General features: G+C 37.1%; 2 protein-coding genes and 2 long non-coding RNA genes across 4 annotated transcripts in view; 2 read left to right on the forward strand and 2 right to left on the reverse strand.

Annotated features, from left to right (window-relative positions):
- The window catches only part of LOC117569389 (uncharacterized), a 40,623-nt gene that overhangs the window by 2,066 nt on the left and 11,506 nt on the right, over positions 1 to 27,051 (forward strand). The window lies entirely within an intron of this gene.
- Positions 2,765 to 3,353, forward strand: LOC117569387 (N-alpha-acetyltransferase 30A). Its single transcript, XM_034250517.2, has one exon. The coding sequence runs from the start codon at positions 2,778 to 2,780 to the stop codon at positions 3,297 to 3,299; it is 522 nt and encodes a 173-aa protein (XP_034106408.1). The 5' UTR covers positions 2,765 to 2,777; the 3' UTR covers positions 3,300 to 3,353.
- Positions 8,120 to 14,346, reverse strand: LOC117569386 (protein rhomboid). Its single transcript, XM_034250516.2, has 4 exons — positions 13,879 to 14,346; positions 11,379 to 11,841; positions 10,103 to 10,520; positions 8,120 to 9,954 (listed from the first exon to the last, which is right to left on the reverse strand). The coding sequence occupies exons 2-4, from the start codon at positions 11,799 to 11,801 to the stop codon at positions 9,632 to 9,634; spliced, it is 1,164 nt and encodes a 387-aa protein (XP_034106407.1). The 5' UTR covers positions 11,802 to 11,841; positions 13,879 to 14,346; the 3' UTR covers positions 8,120 to 9,631.
- LOC117569388 (uncharacterized) lies at positions 14,406 to 15,311 on the reverse strand. The gene is made up of 3 exons (XR_004572252.2): positions 15,290 to 15,311; positions 15,075 to 15,217; positions 14,406 to 15,005 (listed from the first exon to the last, which is right to left on the reverse strand). It is a non-coding gene; the product is annotated as an uncharacterized LOC117569388 (long non-coding RNA).

Genomic DNA, 27,051 nt, shown 5'->3' on the forward strand with positions numbered 1-27,051 from the left:
CAACAGTCAGAGCAAGAGCAACAACTGCTGCTGTCCAGATGTCCAGGAATTCCACTGAAGAGGCGAACAATGCAGCAGCAGCAGGAGGAGATGAGGAGAATGAAGATGAGGATGAGGATGAGGAGCAAGCAGAACCATGTAAACTGCGAACGTTCGCGTCCCACGCGACGCTGCGAAATCAACCTGCGTTTTGTGGCACTGCCTTTGGCTTTTGTTTCTGCTGCGATGACAGCGGAGACGATGTGGAAAAGTATCTCAGCGAAGTTGTCCAGAGCAGACGCTTTTATCTGCAACTGCGACTGCGACAGCAACAGCGACAGCGACTGCGGCCTGTCCATGTCGAATGCATGCTTATCAAAGGTCTCTCGCTCTCTTGTACCTGTCATAAGGCCCACTGAAATATTGTGGCCGAAAGGAATGTGTAGAGTCAGCAAACGAAACAGAAACAGACGCAAGTTAAGACTCCACGTTCATATATATAGACTGCATATGGAGGCCATTTGCAGTTAACTTTTTAATAAACTGCACAGCACTATGAAGTCAAGTCCTGGCCAGGTGCAGCACCAGGACCAGGATCTCTCTGCACATTCACATTTATCTCACTCGACGCGCAATGGGCAAATATGGAAATCTCTTTGTGTGTGTGTGTGGCACATACAGCGTGCCACTTGTATTCGCAGTTCTTTTTGCGCTAACCGCTTCATTAAACACTTGAGCTCGACTGCTGCGAGTGTCCTGAGTGCGTCCTTATGCCGTAATTAATTTCTATGTGTGAGCTTAGAGAGGCGCTTCGCTTGACCTCGCTGCAAGAACCGAAAAGAAAAGCGGGACCAACAGAAGTCATTATTAAAAAGAGAAGCAAAAAAGTGGAGCAAAAGGATTTCAAGAGGAGCAGCAGGATATGTGTAGCACAAGTTGCCTGCCTGCCTGGCAAACAAATTAGCGCGGCTCAAGCGTGCCACACATAAATGCTGAGCTAGCCGCAGGTACCACAACCCCAAAATCAAAGCTAGCTGCGGGCGCTGTTAAGCTTAATCTTCCCCAAATAAAATGGGACACCAGCTACATATTGAATTTTGGCAGAGCCTAAGGATATACTTGGACGAGAGGCCGTGGCCTTTTAGGTTAATTGCAATCGACAACTGGTCATATGAGGTCATTGTGGCTTCATCACAAAACTTAGATTGGACACAGGACAATCAACGCCACGTAATGGACGGAATTAGTTTTCATTTATGCACGTTGCCTGATACCTTGCCTCATGGCTCATGCCCCATGCCCCGTGCCACATGCGCAACTCCCTGCTGCCTGTGCGTGCTTCAAGGCAATTTACCTGCCTGACTTCCCCAGACAACAAAGGATTTGCTTTGCGGAAGTGGGTTGAGCCGGGTGGGAGGAGCTAAGAGTGGGGTGTGGGGGGAGTTAGGAGTAGGGGCATCACCTGTCAAAGTCGCTGCAGACATTTTCATAATTTTCACATGCTAAAATCCCTCGTGTGTGTGTTGTGGTGTATGTGTGTGTGTGTGTGTATGTGTTTTTATGTGGAGTTGTCAACGCCGCAGCCAGATAGTGTCCCTAACGGTGTTGGGTGTGCCGCTTAATTGCCACAGCTCACGGGTTAGCTTCTAGCCTAATCCTGGCGAGGAGGGAAAAGTGGAGAAAAACTTTGGCTACACAAGGTCGTCTTCGTTTGTTCAGCTTGGTTTGTCAGCATACCCTATACTTAAGAGAGTGTTAAAGCAGCACCAATAATAATAATGGAAAGGAAGAAAAAAAAGTTGAAGTATTAAGTATTGATGGTTAAGGGTTTTCCTTTTCGAATTCATGTGCCCGTAAAATTAGCTGTCAATACTCGTTTGTATTACAGAATCCTATTTCATAATGTTGCCATGACTACTCTTTAAATCTCTTAAGATTGACAAGTATTTAGTAAAGATTTTAAAGCCAGATTAAATCTGCTCAATAGCTGAATCCGTCTGCCCGTCTGTCCGCTTGCACTTAAAGCTTTAACTCGAAGACAATAAGAGCTAGAGTTTTGCAACTGAGTTTTAACTGTCAATATTTGTTCGCTTTACTACATGAAGAGGCTTATTTTAGAACTATGTCACGTTGCTCTAAGTTTCCTAAAATGGACACACATTTAGTAAAACGTGTTATTATAAAGCTTCATTTAAGCTGATGCTCGTTGCTTGTTATTTTTTATATTTTTGTTAATCTTAAATAAAAAGCTGCTATAAATTCTTGAATCTTAAGACTTCTTATTACTTGTATTCAACTGTCCGTTTGAAGCAATAACTCTGGAAACAATGAGAGCTAGATTTTTATAATTCAGTACTTGTTTGTCTAACACCATGAAAAAGATTTATTTACAATTACGTCACGTCTTTCTGAACGTCAAAAAATCGATAAATATTTAGTAAATGTTGAGTAAAGAATTGAGTCCTATCTCCTCAAACACAAATTAAACCCTTCTCCGCTTTGTCTGATTTTATTCAAACTTAAACGCAACGATTCCTTAATTTTGAGCTGAGAACAACATTTATAAAATCAGTTGCCATTACTCGTTTGCTTCTTATAAAATAACTTTTTCTTTTTTCTTTTTTTTTTCTATCGCAGTTATATCTTCGAATCCTTTAAACTATAACTATAGTCTCCTAGTGACTTAAAATGCATTGATTGAGTATTGAAATTCCCTGTTCCAATTGTCAAATACTGGGTATTTGTCAGTTACCTGTCGTTTTCTTGTTATTGTTATTTGAAAATGTGTTGAGTCAACAATGAACGAATCAAAGCAAAGCCCGCCTGGCACACCAGAGATTAGCTACACCGTCTTCAACGATGAAAGCCAACTGAAGGCCATCCAGGGCCTCATCGAGAAGGAGCTCTCCGAGCCGTACTCCATCTACACCTATCGCTACTTTGTCTACAATTGGCCGCAACTCTGTATTTTGGCACAACACGAGGAACGTTATGTGGGCGTGATTGTCTGCAAAATAGACCACTTGAGTAATCCGGAATTGTGGCAAGGATACATCGCAATGCTGGCCGTGGATCCTGAGTACCGGAGACAGGGCATTGGCAGCACACTAGTGGAGAAGGCCATCGAGATGATGAAAGCGGAGCAAGCTGATGAAATTGCGCTGGAGACGGAACAAAGCAATAAGGCAGCCTTGCGACTGTACGATAGTCTGGGATTTATTCGGGAGCAGCGACTGCTGCGGTACTATATCAATGGTGTGGATGCACTGCGTCTGAATCTGACGGTGTCTCGGCGCTCAAGCGATGCGTCGTTATCCTAAAACTGTTTCTGTTTTCAATGTTGCAATGAAGTCTCTTCGAAAATAAATTCGTCTTTCCCTGTGTTCTGTGTCAATTAGCGCCCCATGGAGCGGCTACTTGCTTCTACTTCAGCAGCAGCTCTCAACTCAACTCAGGTAAACAGAGGCTCAACACTTTGATAGCCACCTAATTGAGTGCAAATGCTGGGCAAGCAGCGAGATGTGATGGAACATCATCGTGCAGCAATATTACCTTTCATTACCCGTCGCTACTCCTTTTTCAAGGGATAATTGCCTGGCCATTCAGGGTCACATCAAATGACTTTTGGGTTATGGAGTTGTTAGGCAAACGACAGGACCTCGTCTGATAAGGATACGCTTTGATAGCCATGCTAAGAGGTGGTCCTTTGTCTGACTGGTAATTCCAGTCAAACGGGTAATACTTAAGATTTTTGAAGAGTTTACTTTTGATTTGACTGAGAGAAACAATAAATTGAAGCAGGCGTAAGGGGCGGCACAATGGACTCTCTCGAAGGATCTTAAGTGACTTTGATTGTCAGTTGGGAGTTGCTTATGACAGCATATGATGTGCACATTTTTAAAGGGGAGTTGTTGTGTAGACGTAAGGAAATTATAAAGGGCTGCTGAAAAAAGTTGTTTATGACTTATTATTTAAATGTTGAAAGGAGGTTTAATTTGTGTTTAATTTGAAAGGAGAAAAAAAGTTAGAAAATACTACTATACTGTACTACTTTTAAGATATACTAAACTTAGCATCTTAGTATTTTATATATATAAACCATATCTTATGACTTAGGAATATGTTAAGTTTTTCTACTAATCTGAAATGCTTCCAAGCAGCTTCTGGAAATGAAAATTTGAAGAAATTAAAATAGTTTGTATTTTTTACCGAGAATCTGATGTTTAATTTATTGCCTTCACATTTTCAGTATAGGAAGTGTTTTTATAAATAAATTTATTAAACAGATTTCAAATGGGAACATTTCGTAATCAGATATTGAACTTGTATAACATAATCCGTTTATCAATAAACGGATTATGTTATCATTATTATAACTATCATTATAAATTGTCAAAATCACTTTTTCTTTTTTTTTCGTAATCACAGTTTCAATATATTTTCTTTTATATTAAAAAAAACTATAGATTTAAAATTACTTGAAATTTTACAATTTCGAGAGTAGATCTCTAAATTCGTATTTCTACCCGTAAGTACAATTAAAGCTAGTTAAAATTGGCTCAAAGGAACATCAACGTCTTGAGATTATGCTTTCAAGTAGTGAACGAACTTGAGTTGAAGTTAACGCTAAGATTTCCTAAGCAGCTACAATAACACTAAAACAAAAGCGACAGATTTCATTTATTGTTGTAACATATTGCTTGCTCCACTTTAGGAAGTTCGTTTCCTTTGGTTAAAGTGTTAGAAATTGGCTTAAAGAAACTACGATCAAATCAAATCAAATCAATCGATAGTTTGCAGGTTGCAGATCGTGTTAGATCACTGAGTAGCTTTTGCAGAAGTTCTGTGCGATCTTCTGAATAGGATTTCCTTTGGCCTCGCTTGCCCTCAGAATTGCGTGAAGATGCAACTTTAATGATCGTGCACTGTTTGTTACCATTAGACCCGTTTGTAATAATATTGCCATGGCGAAAAAAAAAGAAAAGAAAAGAACGGCAACACTTGACTTGGTGGACTCTTCGGTTTGCCCTCTTACGATCGTTGATCTTTGATACCCACTTGAAAGTACGCTCCAGCTTCCAGGCAGCTTCCATGCAGCTTCCTCAGTTGTGCGCCACTTGAATACGGCACAGGCAGGAGTCTCTGAGAGACTCAGAGTCTGAGAGACTGAGAGACTGCTGTGGCATCACCTTTGGACCAAAATAAAGTCAAAGCTCTGGCAACTTTTGGGCAGGTGGCAGGTGGCGTTGCAAAGAGTTTCATTTCATTTCTGTATTTTTCGTTGTTGTTCTTGTTGTTGTACTTTTCGAGTTTTACGTTTTAGTTCGTTGGGCCTGGCTGGCTGCCCGCTGACTCAATGACCAGATGCTGGCTCGCGGCGGCGTTGATTGAGTTGCACCTGCCATTCGCAGAAAACAAGTAAGAAAGCTGCAAGCTGCCGAGTGTACACGACTGCGTCATACCCGTTATCCATATTTGTCACTCGTTTGTTGATCTATAAATTTAGTTATTTCTATTTTATTAGAAGTTGATTGTTGATCTATAAATTGTCTTATTTCAACTTTAATCGATGTTTGCCATTCAAAATTTCCTTTTTGTGATATTTATTAAACATGTGCATCTCTTAACATTTAGATTAAAGTCGAAATTCTTATTTTTAGATTAGGTATTGATTTCAAATTTGCGCCGTTTAAATTCTTTCAAAGTCTGAATTCCTTAATTGGTAAACGCGTGCATCTCTAGCATTTAAATTAATATGAAATCTCCGTCAGCAGATATCTCTACCTTTCTGTGATATTTGGTATAGTTTTAAGAGCTATTTCGCCACTTAAGAATGGAAACTTCTCTTGGACGAACAAAAAGTGTTTGATGATAAGTGTTTTGCTTAAGAAAGTTTTCACTGTATAATGAAAATTCAATGGTTTTGGATAGGATCTACAATGAGTTGATTAATTTTACTTTAAGTTATTAGTATTATTATTTTAAAAACTCGAATTTAATGTTTTCTGAGATGAGAGGGGCGATGCCAATTACTATCTCTAGGGTTATATGCATATGATTGTCATAGATATTGTTATTAAATTTCAAGTGACTAGCTTCTATAGTTTTTGAGATCGAGACTTTCTTATAGACGGACAGACAGACAGACGGATAAGCGAACATGACTATATCGTCTTTGTCTTTGTATGATAAGAAAATACATATTGCTTTGGGGTTGCTGATGTTTTTTTAATTTTTTTAGTTGTAATTTCTTTTGCCAACACTTTATAATACCCTTCCACCCTCTGAGTACCGGGTATAACAAGCCGAACGGCTTCTGCCAGGGACACACACAACTGGCAACGCCACTGACACTGGCGACTGTCTCTGTAACTGCCACTGCCACTACTGCTGATGATGCCACAGTCTGGGGGCAAGCAGCAAGGCAAAGCAGCGCGGCAGCTACTTGATGACCGACGCCTGACGATGGTCGATGGTCGATGGACGCGTTATTTATGTGGATTTTTCGGCTCACACAAAGTCCAAGAGTTGGCAGAGTCTCTCGATGTCGTCGTCGTCGTCTGTCGTTGACATTTGCCTGAATTTCAATTTGATGCAAGCTCAATCCTGATGCCTACCGACTGCCGCCTGCTGCCTGTGGCTGCTGCACATAAATCTCAGGTTGCAAGCAGACAACTCGCCCCCTAAAATCTTGTCTCCTTCGACAATGACAACAATGCCACAAATTCTACCCCAAAAACCTTCTGCACTTGACTTCTAACTCTCTGTCTCTCTTTACTCTCTCCAGCTTCCCTATCGGCTTGTTGATTATGTAATTTACTTGAATTTGCATCTCAGATTCACAAATAATTAGCAGATGCACTCAAGCGTCTCTGATTATGGCTGCCAACCGAGTGAAGCGAATGTTCCTGAACTGAACCTGAGAAGGAAAATGTCACGAAAATCATTTTTCGCTTCTTTGATTTTGTGCTCTGGCTTATTTTCTGATTATGTTTAATTAACATCAATATATTTATTTGCGTATTTCTATCTTACTGTTTTGTTTTTCATTTGCTTTGTCAATTATTTATTGGAAATGTCGTTATTTTGACAGCATAATATGCTTTGAAGCGTCAACAGTTAAATTGATTAAGTTGACCTTTTATATTCAAGGAAATTTGAGCTTTGTTAGGCATACAAAAGCTGCTTAAAATAATTGATAATGAGCGAAATATTGTTTTGTTGCCTACTTTTTTGGAATGTTTTTTTGTCAAAAATAAATAATTAAATGGGGTAGAAATATGAAATATGTTTTTTTCTTCGAACAACATTTTCAGAATATCTTTTAGTTTGCTTGAGGTATTTGCTTTAAAGCAGTTCTATAAATTTCTCTTTTTAATCTCAAAAATTGTTGCAAATTTTTTCAGAATAAATTTTACTTTGTTTGCGGAACTTGAATTTAAAAACACCTCTATACATTTCTTCTAATATTCTCGTATATTTTTCCTCTAATAGTTGGAATAGAACAGAAATTAAAAATATTGTTTTTTTGTGTTACAAAAATGTTTACAATATCTTTTAGTTTGCTTGATGAACTTCAATTTAAGCAGCTCTATAAATTTCTCTTCATATTCTCCTAAATTAATGCAAATTTTTTAAGAATAAATTTTATTATGCTTGCGGATCTTTAATTTAAGCAGTTCTATAAAATTCTCTTCACATTCACATTCCTAAATTGTTGAACAATTTTACTCTCATAGTTGAAATAGAAAAAAATATAAAATAATATTGTTTTGGTTATGAATATGTTATCTTTTAGTTTGCTTGATGAATTTTAAGTTAAGCAGCTCTATAAAATTCTCTTGATATTCTCCCAATTTGTTGCATATTTTATCTCTCATAGTTGAGCATATTTTTGTGCAATGAAAATTGCATCTGTTTTAAAGCACATGTTGTTTTGTTATGCTTAAAATTTCCATTACAGGTATTTAGTTACTTTTCTTTAGAGCTCACTCATAATTGACCCAACCCCAAAATGAACTTCAACCTTTCCACAAGTGTTGTTTTCCTCCCCTGGGAAAAGAAAACTGCACCTAAAGCTGGCATAACAAATCCAAGTCGAATGGAAGGAAGAATGAAAATAGAAAACATTTATGGTATTTTGATTTATAATTTAGACATTTATTTTGTTCAAATTTTTGTTTTCTTGTATTTTGTTGTTTTTTCTTTTTGTTTTTATTGCTATTTTGTTGTCTTGTTCTTGACATGCACATACAATACATTTATTATTATATTTTGTGGGCGAGGATTGTGAGGGGAAAATGGGACTGTTTTTCTTTTTGTTTTTTTTTTTTGTTCTTAGGAGGGTCACAACTAGTTGTTTAGCTTAGCTTTATTATTTGTTGTTGGGATTCATTTTTTGGCTTACGCTTTGCTGAGTGTTTTACGCTAGATTAAGTTTTGCTTTAGTTTAGTTTTGTTTTCAAGTGAATAATCGCATTTATCGATCAATATGTCAAGAATTAACTATTCGTAAATATTTAATTCATTACAGGATTTCTATGTTTGTTTGTTTGTTTTTGTTGAAAAAATGCTTGCATTTTTTTTACAATTATTTTGATTATTATGTTCTTTGGCTTTTCGGTTTTTAGTTTTGTTTTTCTTTTTTTTTTTAGGATTAATAAATATGTATGCATTTGTGTCTGCGTGTGTGTTTGTGTTTTTTGTGTGCATATTTGTTGTAATTTTGAACGCATTAAGTGGCATTAATTTAATGTAATTTAATTATTGTTTTGCTGTGGTTTTTGCATTTGCGTTTTTTCTTTCTTTCTTTCTTTTGTTTTTGTTTTTTTTTTGACTAGTGTGCGACTTAATAATATTTACAATTTGAAACAATTTGTTATACGCTACGTGTGTGTGTGTGTGTGTCTACAGTTTATTTATTTAAATAATTAAATAGTCTATATGCTATAAACAAAGGTTGTCGGATCAAATTCATTAGGCTTTAATCGCAAATCCTATTAATAAGTTAAATGGACAAACTAAACGGTGCCAATAAATACATAATTAAAACGAAAAACAGTAAAAAATTATAAACAATGATGAGGGGGCAGAAAAAATCATAGCGAGAGTCGATAAGTTATAGTTTACTTAATCATTTCAAAGTGAGGGGGATGAGTGAGAGGGGTTGGGGGAGGGGCAGGGGGACGGGGGATTTACACGCAAAATAAATTCAGTCTTTGGTTCTATCACAACATTTGTTTACACGTTTCGGCCCGTTCTTCATTTACTCTGTTTGATTTTGATTTTGTTTTGCTTTGTTTTGTTTTTGTTTTGTTTGTTGTTGTTCTGTTTTACTGCGTGAAATGTTGGAAAATGAAACGCGCTTACGATAAACGGAACACAACGAAAACGAAACGGAACAGAACTGAACGGAACGGAACGAAAACTGAAGCCGTACGAATTACGAATTTAGTTTTGAACTAAAATCATTCGAGTGAACTTTTTCTTTCAATTTGCTTAGACCCTTCACTTTTGCAAAAAGTCAAAAGGGTCTAAGCTTTTTTTTTTTTTATATGTTTTTACTTCTTTGAGTACTTCTCTAAGCACTCTCTCATTTTTGTCTAACTGTCTATGTTTCTCTCCTGGTTAAATGGTTGCTATTTCGCTTTGCTTAGGACACACCCAAGTCGTGCAGCAAATGTTGTGTGATCACCTCGCCCTGCTCCTCCATCAGCTGTGCGGTGACCGTGTTGATCAGATTGAACGCAATCGCGAACACGGTGAACGCACAATAGACGCCCAGCGCCAGCCACCAGATCAACTGTTCGTACTCGCGATGACCGAAATTCTTGAGCACCAGAAAACCAATAGTCAGACCCGCCAAGGCGCCCGTCAGATGCGCAATGTACGACACCTGAGGACCCTTGGCAAAGGCGGGCGTGGCAGCGCCATCAAAGTACTGTGTGTAGAGAGCATAGCCCAAGTCGCAAGACACTGTAAGAAGAGAGAGCAGAAGGGAAGGCGAAAAATCAGTAAAGCTGTTGGTGAGTTACGTAGTCAAAGCTTTCATTCTCTTCGTTTACATTTAACAAGAGAGAGAGAGAGAGATCACAAGCTCTCTCGCTAGTGTTGATAAACTTACCAAAAATGACCACGGAGCCCAGCTGCGTGGATGCGGACTTCATGTGCGCATAGTTGAGTGTAATGTTGGCCAAATGCGCCGCCAGCAGTGCATAAACGCCGCCACTGGCGCCCACCAGAAACACCTCGGAGTCGACGACGCTGGTGCCCAGGGAGCCGGCAAAGACGCCAGCCAAATAGATGACACCGATGCGCGCTGTGCCGTGCATCACCTCCAGGGGAATGCCGAAGAACAGCTGAATGATGATGTTGAAGCCCAAGTGGAACCAGTTCGCATGCAGGAACATGTAGCTGAAGAAGCGCCAGACTTGCAGACGACGATCGGGTCGATAGACGAGCACCGAATCGCTGGGAATTGGCACGGGAAGGCCAAAGTTCTGGGCGGGCATCGTGTAGCGGTCATAGGCGAAGATTGCAATCTGCAAAAGGGGGAACAGAATATAGATGTGGGGAGAACGTTAGTTGGGGTTGTTCTGATTTATAGCATAGTTTTTATGATAGTTGTTGTTGTTATTGTTGTTGTTGCTGAGCACGCGACGTTGAATTCTCGTGTCCCCAATAAGCGACACACACGTACACGTACACACGCACACATACACTCGCAGAGTAGAGCTGTTTAGTCCTGCCAACTTTATTTTTGGCATTCGTTTCAAACTCAACTCGCTCTCTTAAGTCGTGCTGTCTCGCTCTTGCCTTTTCGTTTAGTTTTTATGCGTTCTGTTCGTGTTGTTGTTTTTGCTGCTACTGCTGTTGTTGTAGCTTGTTTACAATCGATTTTGGGGGCGCCAGGCAGGCAGCCAGAGACGGCAAACTTCTTACGCTGTCTGCGTGTGTATGTGTGTGTGCGTGTCTATGTGTAAGATGGCATGCGTGTGTGTGTGTGTGTGTGTGTGTGCATAAGAATGCGCAAAAGAAAGCAGAAATTTTATCGCTTTTAGTTGGAAGTTGAGAATTTGTAAAGTTCTTCAACGAATTTTATTGCATTTTGCGGTTCTTTGATTCAATAATAATAATAAATTATCAGGCTACAATGCCATTAACTATGAGAGTGAGCTATGAGCTAAATGCGGGGAACGAGCGGAAATGAAACAGCAAAGAACACACGTAGCGGAAGTGAAACATTGTCTGGCAATTGAAATTTAATGAAAACAGCAATTGTTTCAGTTCATTATATGAAATTAAAGGATCTTGGAATACTAGAATCGAAAACGTTCGCTTCTTTAGCTTTGCAACAATATGGAAACGGAACAAGCTAATAATGTTAAGCGATTACTCACCTCAATGACAGAGATCAACAGAATGAACCATGGCCAATGCTTGCGATGCTCGAACTTGAGCATCGTCAACTCATCGGCATCCAGAGACTGTTGCAGATGACAGCTCGTCGATGTGGATGCAATGTTTGTAGCTGCCACAGACGTTGCTGCTGCTGCTGCTGGAGCTGCCGCTGCCGAGGCTGACAACGTGTCGCGTTGCATGTAAATGTGCTCGCCTTGGCGAGTGCAGCAAGTGCTGCTTGCCGTGCTGCAGTCCGTGTCATAGGATGAGCTGTGGCACGTTGCAGGAGCCGCTGGAATGTCAATGATGGTTGCCGACGTCTTCGTTGTCGTTGTCGTCGTCGTAGTTGTTGCTGTTGTTGCTTGAGGCTCCTCTTCGTCCTCCTCCAGTTGGAGTTTTGTGTGGTTTGTTGTTGCCTCCATTTTTGTTGCTGTCTGCTATAAAAGTCTTTTCTTTACTTAACTGCAAGAGGAAGGAAAAAAGTTTATAATTAATTAACTGTGGCGAACAATAAACAAAAAATCAATTAAGTGCATAAATTATTCATAAAACAAGAGCAATGCAACAACAAGCTCGAAGCAACAACATCAATTACAAAACTTGCGGCTGTTTTGTTTATAGTAAGCAGAGACTTGCATTCCCTTTGCTTCCCTTTCCCATTCCATTCCGTTTCCCTTCTGCTCCGTTGCCAACATGTCTGTCTGTCGGTCTGTGTCTGTCTCGCTCTGCAGTGTGTACATGTGTATGTGGGTCAGCAGTAACATCTTCTCGCCCCCTCTGACAACTTTTAGGGCCATCAAATTTGATGGTCTCGCTTGCTCGCTCTCTACGTTCTTAAGGGCGGCTTTTTTTTTCCCCCTCAGCAACTAAAATTAGCGCAAAAGGAAAAATACGTCACAGTTTCGTTTCGTTTTGTTTGTCTTTGGACAAACTTCACTTATGGAGGGGAGCCTAGGCTATTTTTATGTAACGTGCTCATGTAATTTTTATTTGATGCTCAAAGTTTTGCTTCGCATTCCAAGACCAAGTTTAAAAGATGCTGACATAACTAAATGGCTTTTCAATTTACTGCATACAAACAAAAAGAAACAAGGCCATTGCCGCTAATGGCCAACCAATCAGCTAATAACCGAAATTATTGTAATTTTTCTTCAACTACAATTTACAACAGTGTATTTCTCAAATTATGTTAATCGCATTCGTTTCAATTACCAGCAACAACGACAACGACAACAACAAACACCGACTAATGACATTTTTGCTGCCAGCTGCATAACAAAAACCAAAAACAAAAACAAAACAAAAAAGAAATCAATTGAAAAAAATCTCTTTTCTCTTCGCTCGCGCCTTTGCTCTTTGGCTCGATCTCACTCATTGTGCGCACATTTGCACGCCTAAATTGACTTAAATTCTGTTTTAAGTCTGTTCCAACAATAGGCAAAAGCTTCAATGCACAACACGCCTTGCACAACACGCATACAACCACACACATGCTGACACAGACAGTCAGTCAGTCAAGTCATAAGCATATTTAAAAGCTAAGCGACGCTCACTTCCTCCCCGCCCACACACACATATACGAAAAATGTTCGATACAACTTTCAAGTCACACTCAAAAGCTACGCTCTGTTGCTGCTGCTGCTGTCGACTGTCTCTGCAAGTGCTTGCTGCACGCACTCACTCACACAAATTTGCTTTGCTGCTGATGTTGTCGTTGTTAGTGTAATTATGTTTAGCACACTGTCTCTGCTGTGTGTGGGAGCGAGAGAGATCCCCCCAACAGAAGTTCGAAGCGCACTTCTAACTGTGCTTCTTTGTACATGTTTGTTGTTGTCTTGCTTCGTTGCCTAGCAGCAGCCGAGGGCCATTGAGTATTTTATTTTTCCTTGTTTGTGTGGGGGGCATTTCAATATGGCACGAAATCGCAGCACACTGCTGATTAATTAATTTATTAATTTTTATTTTGATGGAATTTACATTTTTTGTTGTTTTGCGCAAGTTGTGCACCAAATAAGCAAAGAGCATGAATTGCATAGTTTTTGTGTGTTGTTGCCGCTTGCGTGTTGCACGTTTGCCAATTAACAACAACAACAACAACGAATACAAGAAGTTGCATTTGATGATGAGACGTGTGCAATAAATGGAATTAAGTCGACGACGAAGTCGCTGGTCAACAATCGACAATTGCCGCCGCATAGTTTCACATGACCCTTTCCATAACTTGCAACTTGCAACATGCTGTTGTTGTTGCCATTCTTTTTTTATGTTTGCACCTTGCCACCCTTAAAAAAAAAGCGAAGAAAAGAAACGACTTGCAACTACAATTGCCGAGTTGAACAAACTCATTACGCGATGTTGCACCCCGCGTGTTGCACTCATTTCATTTCAGTGTTTTTTTTCTACTGCTGCTGTTGCTGTTGTTGCTTGTCTGCGACAATTTCTATTGCAATTTGCCTTCTCATTAAGGTCAAAGTTGCAAGTTGCACACAAATTGCTTACCTTTATTGTTGTTGCAACTTTGCGTTGTTTGTTGAAATAAATTTCTATATATTTGGTATCGCCTTCTGCTTCTTTGTATTATCCAAAATAAATCCCAAGTTCGTTTTTATTTTTGTTGCAACTTGGCACTTTGTTTTTGTTGCTTGCCACAGTCACAGTTACAGTTGATGATGATAATTTGAACTTTGTTTTAATGCTCATAAAATTCATTTTGAGCATAAAGCGAAATTTTTAGTTGCTTTTTCTTTTTTCTTTTCACACACACACTAACACTAACACAACACTGAACACTTTGAGCGACTTTTGACGTATTTGTGGTTGTTGTTGGATTTTTTGTTTTTCTTTATCGTAACGTATCGTGTGTGGCAGGGTCCGTTATTTGAATTTCGAGTCTCACGCTATAACGTTGCTTCTGTAAATTCGACTACGATTATTTCTTTTCTTTGCACGATGCTCTCGCATTCGCGTCTCGCACGCAACTAAAGCAGCTCCAAGCAAGTGTGCTCTTTAAATAGCTGGCCACGCAACTTCTTAGACACAAGCATGGGGGTGGGTTGCCATCATACCGGCAGGTGAGACGTGTATCCACGGTAAGTGAGAGAGCGTGAGCATAAGGCCTCGAACATGTTCGAAGCGAAGTGGTTGCTCACGATTTGCAGTAAATTATTTAGCAAGGCAATGGCAAATTATTGGAAATGCAATACTGCCTTATTTGCTATTTGCACGATTTTATTGATTTAAAAAAAGAATAGTTAATAATTCAGTTCTTGGCACATTCAAATTGCAAGAGAGCAAGTTCGAAACGTCAGCGAACATGTTGTGTTTTCGTTTTCATGCCCGCGAGCGTAGCCCCGAGTATAAGAGTACGTCGAACATGTTGCAGCTTGCAACTTGCATGGCAGCAAACGAAATCCGGTACTCAAAACACGTATTCATTAAGGAAACGCTCTAAGAGTTTAACAAGAAGAAGTTTGTTGCGCACTCCATTCAAACTATTCATGCCACGCGAGCGTATTAGTAGCATTGGCAACTGTGTGCAACATTTGACTACAGTTAGTTGTCGCCTCACTTAAGATTCCCCCATATTCATTATGCGTAATTTGTGATTAGTCAATCCGCTTGTAATACTGGAATAACGGCAATGATTCATCGATATTCACCAATACCAATACCAATACAACCATCGATACCCATACCTGACTAAACCTACCGCAAAGATCTCTTTGTGACGAAATCTTCGCAGTGCTTTCAGTTTCACTCATTGCTCTTTTGTTGTAGTTCTTAAGAAGTAATGCTTCCAAAGCTCGTTAAAATTCACATCGAATCGTCATCTTATGCTCTGAAATTCCAAAATTTGTTGAATGAAATATTTGAGTTGAATGTCACAAGCAAAATATAATTTTATTCATACTTCACTGATTTTTATAGCAAATTTAGAAATGTATTGTTTATACATTTTTATGATTAATAAAGAAATGAGTTTGTATAATACAATATTTTGTTATAATAAGAGAATCAGTTAATTTTTTTTTTTTTAATTTTTAATTAGAAATATAAATAATATATATTTCTGTGAATAATTTTGATCTTATGAAAAATTTTATTTTGTTTCATTCATTTTTTAATTATTTTAAATAAGAAATATATATAATATTGAGATCTGTGTGGAATTTAGATCTTATGAAAAATGTTATTTTTTTATATATATCGATCTTTGTTCGAATGCTAATTATACCTATTTAAGTGCTGATTCCGACCAATTTAATTTAGTTTACTTATAATCCAACCATTTTAATATTTTCAAGAGAAGTTTAATATAAATATTTCTCAAAAATTTTTAATTTTTCGGAAGATTATGTGGATTTGTTTTAAAATTTACTATATCAGTATTTACTATATCATTAAAATTTTATGATGATGTAGCTCATATTTAAAGATAATGTTTCAACAATATTAAAACTCAATTCATTTGTTAATTTAGGAGCAGTCGATTTAAATTTTAAAATTTTTTATATGACGAAATATTTTTACTTGTATTGAGTAATGCATTAAATTTTTATGATGAAAAATTACAAATATTAATGTCATATTTGGTTCTAGAAGCACTCGAAAAAGATAAATAAAATAAAATGATTTTATTATTTAATTATGTTTGTTTTAATTGTCATTCCAACATTTATACCATTCAAGTTAAAAAATGTGTGAATTTTCAATGATGAATATTGAAAATCATTATTCAAACATGCCGCATTGAAGCGTGCCACATGGAGGCGCAACAAAAAGCGGCAGCTGTAGCCAAAAGGCAGGTGACAACAGTTTGAATCGAAATTACGAAATCAACTCGCAAATGCAAATCAATAAAGAAAGAAACACATTTGCCTTTGGCAAAGATGTCGTTGTTCCTGTTTTGTTTCTGAGTTCTGTTCATCTCTGTAACCCCTCAAGGATCGAGGATCACAGATCGCAACTTCCCGGTAGTCGATCGACGACACCAAAGTGGTATTAAATTTCACACCTTCGATGGCAGATAGAGACAGACAGATAGCTGAGATGGAGTGAGTAAGTGAGTCAGTGAGTGCGGGGAGGATAGATAAAAATCGGTAGCAAAAATAAATATTTATACAAATTATTAGACGATGCTTGCTGCTTGCTTTGCTTGCGTGATCCGGAGGCAGCCTAAGTCCAAAGCCCAGTTCGCGGGAAAGGCAACGAAATGTTGCACAAAAGGAGTTGAGAGTTGAGTAGAGAGTTGAGAGTTGGGTTGAGAGCAGGATCAGAGGCTACGTGGCTACGTGTTTTGCATGATAAGCCGGGAATTTACACAGATTTGATAGATAAGATAAACACACGAGGCGAGGGAGTAGGAGACGCACTCTCCTCTCTTCTCTCTCTTGCTCTTGGTGAAAAGTGAAAACGTTTTTCACACACACACACATACGCAACGAAGGCTACTCGGCTGAGATTTATGATGACTTTTTAACATGTGCACGCAACAGGTAAAAGCCGCACACGAAAAACTCACACACAACAAAACATTGACCATGACCGTGACCAGGCACGTCATCAACCTCTCGCCTCTCACCTCTCTCTCATTCTTCCTCTTCCTCTCCGGGTCATATAAGCATCGTAAATCCTTTTTTCCCACGTTCCCTCAGCTCTGAGGCTGGGAGGCACGTTCACAGTGCCAAACTCCACAATACACAAACTGTGACTCTGTCTCTATTCTTTTCTCTCTCTCTCTCTCTCTCTTTTGCTATCTCTCTTCCACTCAGGTACTCATAACATCATTTGGCTTGAGGGCGTGGGCGGGCTTCCCTCAACTAGGACGAAAAGAGAACGAGAGAACGAGAGAGAAACTCAACCGGGGAATTCCTTGTTCAGGTTTTGCACTTATCGTTTTTTCCCCGGGTCAGCGACAAACATGTGCTTGCCACATGTGGCAAGGCAAGGCAGGAATTTCCGCACTTGTTCCCACAAAAACGGGAAGATGTCCTTGTTCCTTCCGCTGCATTTTGCGCATTTTCAGTTGAATTGCATCGCGACTTCGCTCTGCACTTGCCAAAGTTCCGCTAAGTAATATCTCAATTTTCCCATGTTCACTCTACTCTTCTCTTCTCGTGTTGTGTGTTTTTCCCAACCACTTGCTAGCTGCCAGGATCTAGAGATCACGAGGGGCGCGTCGCATAAGAGGCTTCCCAGAAGTTGACTAGGTGTCAACGTGACATTTAAGAGCAGGCAGGTTGTTGATTAACGAGGCGATGATGAGCACACGCTGCGTATGCTTAATGTGTATTAATCGGATCTGAAACTATTTGACTGGAAGCGAAAATTTATGCAAGGGAAAGAAGAAGATATGTAATATAGTGAAAATTGCTTTATTGTCTGTTCGTTTGAGTGAACGTCAACATTTAAAAGACCACAAGATTTCAAAACATTTCATTTTCCAAATTCCTTTAAAAATAAATTTCGTTTTTCGTCTCCTTTATTTATTTATTATACGTTTATTATTTTGAGTTCGAATTAAAGCAATGAACGTTGAAAAATGAACTTAATAATTATTGTATTGTTTTATAGTAATTAAACGAATTTAAATAATGGGCAGCAAATTGTGGAGAATATATAAATTCTAAATTTAAATGTAGAGCAAATAATTTCCTAATAATAACAATAAAAAGTCCAATAACAATAAAAAGTTGTTTATAATATTAATATTGTAATAATATTCCATTTATTATCATTGAATTCAACATGAAATTTAAAATGTAGAATTTGTATAGTAATAATAAATACAATTCAAATATTTCTTTTATTTTCTAGATATTTTTTATAGATTATCAACATAATGTTATTTTAAAATTTTTAAAGAAATTTATAGTAAATAGTAAAGAATTAATAAATTGAGCTATTCAAATTTGAATTAGACAAATTGTAAATGTGATTTAGAATAATTTATAGAATTTGGTTAATAATAATCCAAGTTATTTATAATATATTCCATTTATTGTGAATGTTCATAAAAATAATCATCACAATTGAAGCTGAAGGCATTTACAGTCAGTGCTTAAGAAATACGTTAGTATTAATTTAAATTATATTTAACTTTTGTAAATCTAAATTATTACTACTCATATTTGAGATTTATTTTGAATGAAATTTCAATTTAAAAATTAATTGTATAGTATATTTCACGACATCTAAAAAGTTATTTAGTAAATTCTTTATTATACTTCTGAATATTCTTTTATTCACTTTTTATTTCACGTGAGTTATTCGTTTCCATTCCTCGAGAAATTCTCACGACTCGCGCATCCTTTTTAACAGCCTGATCTGAGCCTTCCTTCCGATAACCTTTTCTTTTTGGCCTCCACAAATCTGTTTATTTGCCTACTTTTGAGCAAGGTCAGTTCGTTAGCCAAAAAAAATGCTGCTCTTTGGATGTCTTAATAACTGCCTTTGCTCCCATTTTGTTCGTCTGTCTGTGTCCAGCCAAGTCCTTGAATCAACAAAACTGAAACAAAAGCGTTGTCCTTCGGTTTTTGCTTTTGGCCAAAAATGGAAGTCGGCTTAGACGGATTTGGCCGTTGCCTGGGAAATGCCAAAAACTAACTCGCCTTCTGCTCTGCATTCAAATGTCCTTTTTAACGTTCGCATCTTCTGTTCGTCCTGTGGCCATTTTCGTGTTTCGCTTGGGGGATTAGGATGCACAATAATTTTAACAATTACTACTTGAATGCAATGTTTATGTTCAATTATTGTCGAAACTGACCCGACTCGCAGGACCTTCTCTCGCAGGACTCCCACTCACTGTCTCTCTGCGTGTGTGTGTGTGTGTATGTGTGTGTGCATTTCAGTCCCGGTTGCAGTTCATTGATTGACATTTTTATTATGCATATTCAGTGGAACAAACTCGGAACTATCCTTTGCTTCCTCAGGCGGCAGGATGTCTTCCCCTCTCTCTCTCTTCGCTCTCTTTCTCTTTTGCGATTTCCTTTCTCGCTCTGTCTTTCATAACAATAAATTTCCAATTTGTCTTTGGCATTGGTCGTAATGACGTGCACAAAGGACCTTAATCCAATAGATAAATTTGAGAATACTGCGTCTGCCTGGCGACCAGAAGAAGAAGAAGACGAAGTAGAAGATGTCCTGCGACGAGTCCTTGATGCTGTTGTTGTTATGCGGCGGACAGTCTCATTACTTTGCCATTATTATTATGCTCGTCTCTCCCCCTTTCGTTCTCAATCAATTTTTCAATTTGATTTCCAATGCCAATATACAATTGGCTGCCACCCACAATGTCCTTGTTCCCCCTCCCTCTCCCCCTTTGGAAATCCTGTGGTCGCTCAAGAAGCAATTTGCATTTTGCCAACCAGTTGAAGCTAACTTACATTCTTCTCTTCCCTCCTCACCCTTCAAATGGAAATTTACTTTTCTCGTAATTTGTGCATCGAATTAGTTTCAGCTTCGATTTGAATTTGAATTTGAACCTTTTGCTTTTGCTTTGAAAAAGGACATGCCTTGTTTACATTTCAACTGCAGTCGAGTTCTGTTTTTTTCTCCTTACTTTTTTGGTATTTACTTTGCCATTATTTATCTGCCGTACGCTTGGCAAGTTTCGTCCAAAAGTTCAACACATTTTTGATTGCAATTAACAAATTACTTCAAGCCGAATGCAACTCGAAGCTGTGTTGCATGAGAAGTCAAAGCAAATGGCATAGAAACTCAGTTTCAGATTTGCATGCCACATATGCAACATTCCACATCCATTTGTCTGACCTTAATTCATTTTATTCGCCTTCACTTAATCCTTGAGAGACTTCAAGTGCTCTCACAAAATCACTAAAACACATGCACATACATATTTTAATATTAACAATATTGGCAAATAATATTTTACACAGATTTTCGTTTACTTTTCATTTCGTTTTAGTTTACTTTGCCAATTTATATACTTCAGTGCGCAGCATTATGCTTAAAGCCTAGATTTCTTTTAAAACAATTTCTTTGCTTAAAGAAATTTGTGAATTTTTAGCTTGCTTTAAATAATTGTTCAAGGTGAACTTCACTCTTTTGAATTTATTCTACTTTTTTAGATTAAATTTGTATTTTAGTTTAGTTTAAAACTTTTTCTTAAAAGTCTATCCTATCCATCCTATTTAATGTAAATTAAAGTTGTGTTAGTTTGATATTATTTTAATCACTTCTTTAACTTTTGAATTTTGACATTTGTAGCTTAGTCAGTTTATGATTTAAAAATGGAGTCATTTTATTTTTTAGTTCAAATTTAACATTTTTCTCAGCAGTATTTGCATCAATTTTAATGTCTATTAAAGTTGTAATAATTTCATATTACTTTAATATAACAAATAAATATCAAATTATGACAACTTTAAATAAGAACTTTACAACTTTAAATAATTGTTCAATTGTTTTACATTATGATGCATTTATAGCATTGGTTTGTTTTTAACTTCAATTTCTGATTTTATTTAAATAACAGTAATTTTCTCTTTCTCAATTTAATGCTATTTAAAGTTCAATTTAACTAAACATTTTCTTTAACACAACTTTATTATGTATGTTACAAAGAAGTTATTTTGCGCATTAATTTAATTTGAATAATAAATATATATATTTTAATTAAATAAAAGGGTAATTTTGTATACAGAGGATTATTTAGAATAACTGTTTCAAGTTCGTTTCCGTTAGTTTCATTTTATTGTGAAGAATTCACCCTTTATGCTTACTTATGATTTATTTTTAAAAAGAGTCATTTCGTTTTTCAGTTCAATATTTTTCTGAAATTTAAACACACATAGAAATGATTTTATCATTAAAGTTAAATATTTATTGACGTTGAACTAGATTATTTGAACTTTATTAGAAACATTTTGCATTGCATTATTAGAATTATAGACTTATTTTGATTAATAATAATATTTGGAATATTTTACATTGAAGTAAATCATTGAAGTAGTCATAGAAGAAGTCATTAATGCATTATATAAATTTATGAAGAGAGAAGTCATGTTGTTTTTTTTTTTTTTTAGTATTTTTCTGAAGTTTGAATTTATTATAGAAAATAACTAATGCCCATGATTGTGATGCCAATAATTTGTCATGTAATAATCTATCATCTATATAAATATTTCATAATATTTTAAATTTTATACCCGCTACCAATAGAGTAGAAGGGTATTATTAATTTTGGCTGACAATCTGGTATATTTTGAATGTACTACTATATTAATATATCAAATATAACGTTCGGTATATTATTAGTATTTTTGCGGTATATTCATTTTATATACTTTTATGTTTTGCTTTTATTCACAATGGGTATTGGGTATCTCACAGACGAATTTAGAATATTTGTGTATTAACAATGATGAAATATTTATTTCTAGTTGCATTCTAATTTTAATTAAATTATTAAAAATATAACAAATGATGCTTATAACTCCGCAGTTAGCTTGTGCAAAATGCATTAAAATAAATTATTTTTATCGCTGACAAGGCTTAACCGTACCCTGAGTGAAAATTCTTCCGCACCAGTGAGAATGTTGACAGAAGCCAGAAGAACATATTAAAAACGCGGTCCACGCTGCGCAGAGTTAAGTTATGATGGGGGGAACCGCAGATGCCTCTCTCCACTCTCTCCCCTCTTGTGGGTCAGAGAGTTGTGCACTCGTTGCGCTAATCAGTTTAGGGGCACTTGTCCACTTTGGGGATGCTTTGGTTTTAATTACGCGGCAAAAGTTGGACCGCAGTGCGAAAGCCGCGTTCCGTGATGGTTTATACCACATTCCTCGTTTTTTTTTTTTTTTTTGCTGGTCAGCATCCACTCGGTTGGAGCAACTCTCCAACTGATTTTCAGTTAGTTAAAGTGCTGCCAACACATTAAAAGTGCAATTCATCCGGCGTCGTTGCCCACACATGGCCAGCTGTGAGTGTGTGTGTGTGTGTGTGTTTGGCAAAAGGGATCTGGGGCAGAAGCCAGGAGAGCAGACCAGAGCAGCGACATGCTGCAGCGCTTGAAGCTCAGCAGGAGCTGGCGCACTAATGAACATTTTATTGCAAAACTTCTTCATTCTGGGCGGGATGAGAGAAAAACTTTTGGTGCTTCTCTCACTCGCTCTTTTGCAATTTGATTGCATTTCATTTCATTTTTAGCTGCAGTTCACTCTCAAGGATTTGCCAACGGAAGCTGTCTGGCCAATTTGAAATATTGTTATGCCAAGTGGACGCCCGAGACGCCAAGTGCCAAGTGCCTCGACTCCAGCAATAACTCAAACTCCTTCTCCTCGGAATGCAATCCTACTCATGGCTTAGGCCAAGCCAAATCCGTGGAGCATTGCACTTGTTTGGCCTCCTTCGGCACCCCATACTGAGTTGGACTCGAACAAAAAAAAAACCCTTTTGGACCGTCTGGCGAGTGTCTAGTGAATACTTTCAGACCTCCAGACACTCAGACCGAATCGCAACTGGTTTGGAAAGTTCCTCAGTAGCGTTGACATTTGCTTTGCACTTGAAATCCAATACGCATCCACAATGTTCATTGGGTAAATACTCAGAGTAGAGACTCTCGCACTCTCCCCTTTTCGGTTCGGGTTCGGGGATTCCTTTTCAGTTCAGCACTCTGTAATTTCATTTTAATTTGCACCCACGGCGTGAACTGCGCGACACGCTGACCGCTCTAAGAAAATGGATATCCTGTCCCTGTCCCCCTACTTGTTTGCTAATGAAGTGCAAGCTTGACTTTGGCTCTTGGCTATCAAACATTTTTTAATTACGGATTTGCACAAACATTGCTCCGAGGGAAGGAGGAGGGGGAAGCAAATGTGTTCATCATCTAACATTTTCCAAATAGTTTTTCCCCATTTGACCCGACATCAGGCATCCCTCGTCTTCGGTTTCATTTCACTTGGAAATTGTAAAAGTTGTGGGCAAAAACCTACTTTTTACGAGTTCAACTAAAACAAAAACCAAAAAAACAGAAAAAATAAGTAAAAAGCAAAAAGGGTTACGGGTTTCAAGTTTCCAATTATGCAAGTTTTAATTGCTTGCAACATCTTTTTCGTGGTATTAAAATGAATTATTTTCAGTTTTTCAGTTATGCAATGGAAAGTAATTAAAGGAACATTTACGAGGGAGAGCTGTAATTTAATGAATGTGATATTAATAGTGCCATTGCTTGTTCTGAGGTTAATAACTGCGGTGAATTTAATTATAAAATACCAATACTGATACTGATAGTAAATTTATAATTCATATTTAATTTAAAGTTGGTACTAATTTAGTGCCAGTGATATTACGAACTAAAAGTAATATTATTGCTAATGCAAATACTATTGTTGGTGCAATTGTTAAATTCTCATCTAATAATGAAAAATTTAATGATAATGGTAATACTTTTAGGCTGATACATAGACTATAAATTAATGATTGTACTAATTAATAATTTTTCTAATTTTTTTCTGTTAGCGAAAGTAATATTAATGCAAAGGCTAATGCTGGGGATAATATTATAATATAGTAAGTGTTGTTTTCATTGTAATTGCATTATTGGTTGGATGGCAATGATAATAAAGTAAAGAATGATAAGACTTATATAAAAAGCTGTGCTAATACATATTAATTGTAGTGAAAATGCTATAGTTAATGCTAAAGCTAATACAAATACGAGGAGTAATATACAAATTAATGCTTAGACTTATGATAATGAAAATGATAATGATAATGAAAATGAAAATGATAATGATAATGATAATGATAATGATAATGATAATGATAATTATAATGTGTCTATTATTTTATGTGTATTAATTGTAAAATAATGGAAATTATAATGGAAATATTAATGGTAATGCTAATACTAATATTAATGAAAGGGAAATTTGTAACTTTAATGCTTTAATTAATGCAAATTGAAATGGGCAAATTTTCGCAAAATACTTTATAAATATTAATTGTGATGCTTTTAGTTATATCAATGCTTTCGCTCTAAATGTAAAATGTTTATCGTAATGATAATGCCTAAAGCTAATGCTTATGATACACAAAATAATATTTACTGTTCTTCAAATAAATTTACTACAAATTTGAACATTAGCAATTCTGACGCTCGCAATAAAAAATGTTGATCATAATGATAATGACGTTAAGACTAATACGAATGCCAATACTAATGGATATGAAAAGTATAATATGAATTTCAATGCTTAGAATTTTAGTTGTGCTAAATATTTACCCAAATATTCAGTTTATATGTATTAATGTCAAATGCACTGCATTATGTTAATGTTAGTTATATACGCAAAATAATAATCTTATTGATATTTACAAGTTGAATTAAATTGTATTTTCGTAAGTGACTTTAAGTGCAATTTCCTGAGTCAGCTGCAGCTTTTCCAGCTTTCCAAGTTGTTTCCTTATTCATGTGTCCTGGATATGGCATGAATCGACGCTGACTTCTCTGTGGCCAGCAGCACATCAATTAACAGCCCTTTTATGTGTGGGCCAACTCGAAGGGCTGCTGACTGTATGACTCTCTCTGACTCTGACTCTGGCTACCTGCCATAAATATCATATGCACCTGTTGGGCTGTCGTGAAAAATCCAGCTACCAGTTACAAGATTACCACGAGGGACGAACTGCCAAACTGAGAAAGAGTGAGAGAGAGAGAGATCCAAAGTCTCCCGGCTGCCAATGATGGATTATGCTGTCAATCTCTGGTAAATTGCTCGGCTTAAGGCCGCATCATCGTGCACGTTGCCTGCCTGCCCCATGTGGCACGTGCTTGCAACGCAACACAACGCAACACTCCCCCCTTCGTCAGCCCCTGAAGTGATGCCTCGACAAGTCGTCACTTGAAGCTGCAGCAGCGTCGTTGTTGTCGGCATTCATTACAAGGAGCAGGCGGCTAATTGAAAGCTGCATTCACAAAAATTGACGGCGGTAAAATGTGAAAAACGTTCGAAAGTGGCCGCAGGAGAAGAAGGCGATGAAGGTGGCGAGGAGAGTAGCTGGAGGGTAGGGGAGGGGGCTGAAGTGAAGCTGACAGCAGGCCGGTTGGCAGCTTGCCGTGAGCAAAGTTATGTAAAAGGGGGAGTCGCAAAACGGAATGGAATGGATGCCCGAAAAATAAAAGCCGAGGCAGCTGTCGATTATTGACACTGCGGTCGAAGTGGAGCAGAAAGCGCAAAAGAGCGGGAGGAGGAGGTAGAGGAGGAGGAGGAGACAGGTTGTGGCAGGAGGCAGGCAACTGTGTCGGAAGCAGGCAGCGATAAACTGCGCCGCCAGATGCTGCAGACGCAAACGTTGTTGCCGCAATGGGGCAATTACAACACGCGACGCCAGACAGCGAGACAACAACAGGTTGAAAACATCGAACCGAACGATACCCGACAAAAATTCAAACCGAAACCGAAACTGAAACCAAAAATCGAAACCGAGACCAACAAAGAGAAAAAAAAACTGGAGCCTCGATTTGGTTTTTGTTTATCGTTGGCCCTTTTTGTCGGTTTTTGCGCTTATGTTTTTTTTTTCTTCGTCGATTTTCGTACTTTGCTTATGATTATTTTTGTGAGTTTTTGTTTTGCGGTTAATAATGAACCCCGAATCGGTGCGAGACTCGATTCAGTTTCCCTATGTATTGGCCTGGTCAAGTCCAGCTCGCTCCCCTAACTATCAGCGCGATAATTGCCGGTAAAACGCCTCGCTTGGCCTTTTAAATGCTGCCTCTCTTGTTTTTGTTTATTGTCTTTCTTTCGGTTGTTCATAAAACTGTATCAAAATGCAATGAAAAGCCTTTCTGCTTTTCGAGGCATTATGACTATTCAGCGAAGTGTGCGACAGCAATAAATTAATGCATTCAGTCCATAAATATGCGAGTCCTTTTCATATTAATTCATTCAAAAGCTTCTTTTTCGGAAAATCATTTTCCTATAGTACATTAATTTCCTTTTAAATCATGAATAGTTGTGTCCTTCCACGGACTTTTAAGTTGTAATGTTCAGTTTAAAGCACTTTGATTAATGGCTTGCAATACACATTTGTTAACTATATATATTTCTGTATTTAACAACGCTTAAATAATAGTTTGAGCAATGTTCACAATGTAAATTGTTTTATATTTCCTTTAATTAAATTTTAATTAATGTGCCTTTTTGGTTTGACAAATTCTTTAATCGCTTATTGGAATGCTACAATTTATATCTTTCAACTGCTGCTGTCGGAATGAAATACTTTTATTATCCCATTTTTATTGATCCCTTAATTGTTGACATTAAATTTACATTTTTATTATAAACCATGATTAATAAAAGCTGGTAACTCGAACTCTTTATTAAGTGTATAAATTTTGTAAGAAAAAATGATTATAATAATAAATCATATTTTAAAAAGGCTATTTAAAATGCTTTATTTTTAAGTAACCTAAACTGCATATTATAAATTTTAAGTATATTAAAAAGTATTCAGAAGAAACTTAAAATTTCTATTAAAAGTTAAGTTCATAAAAAAATTTGAGATTAAGATAAAACACTTATAACAACAACTATATTACTAGAAATTGTAATAACAAAAACAAGTAAAATGCGAGAATGTCTTACTAATTAAAATATTATAAATTAAAAGTATTATTATTCTATTACTAAAGTAGAAATTAATAAAATA

Source organism: Drosophila albomicans, chromosome 3, assembly GCF_009650485.2.
Source record: "Drosophila albomicans strain 15112-1751.03 chromosome 3, ASM965048v2, whole genome shotgun sequence".
In the NCBI taxonomy this organism is placed as follows: domain Eukaryota; kingdom Metazoa; phylum Arthropoda; class Insecta; order Diptera; family Drosophilidae; genus Drosophila; species Drosophila albomicans.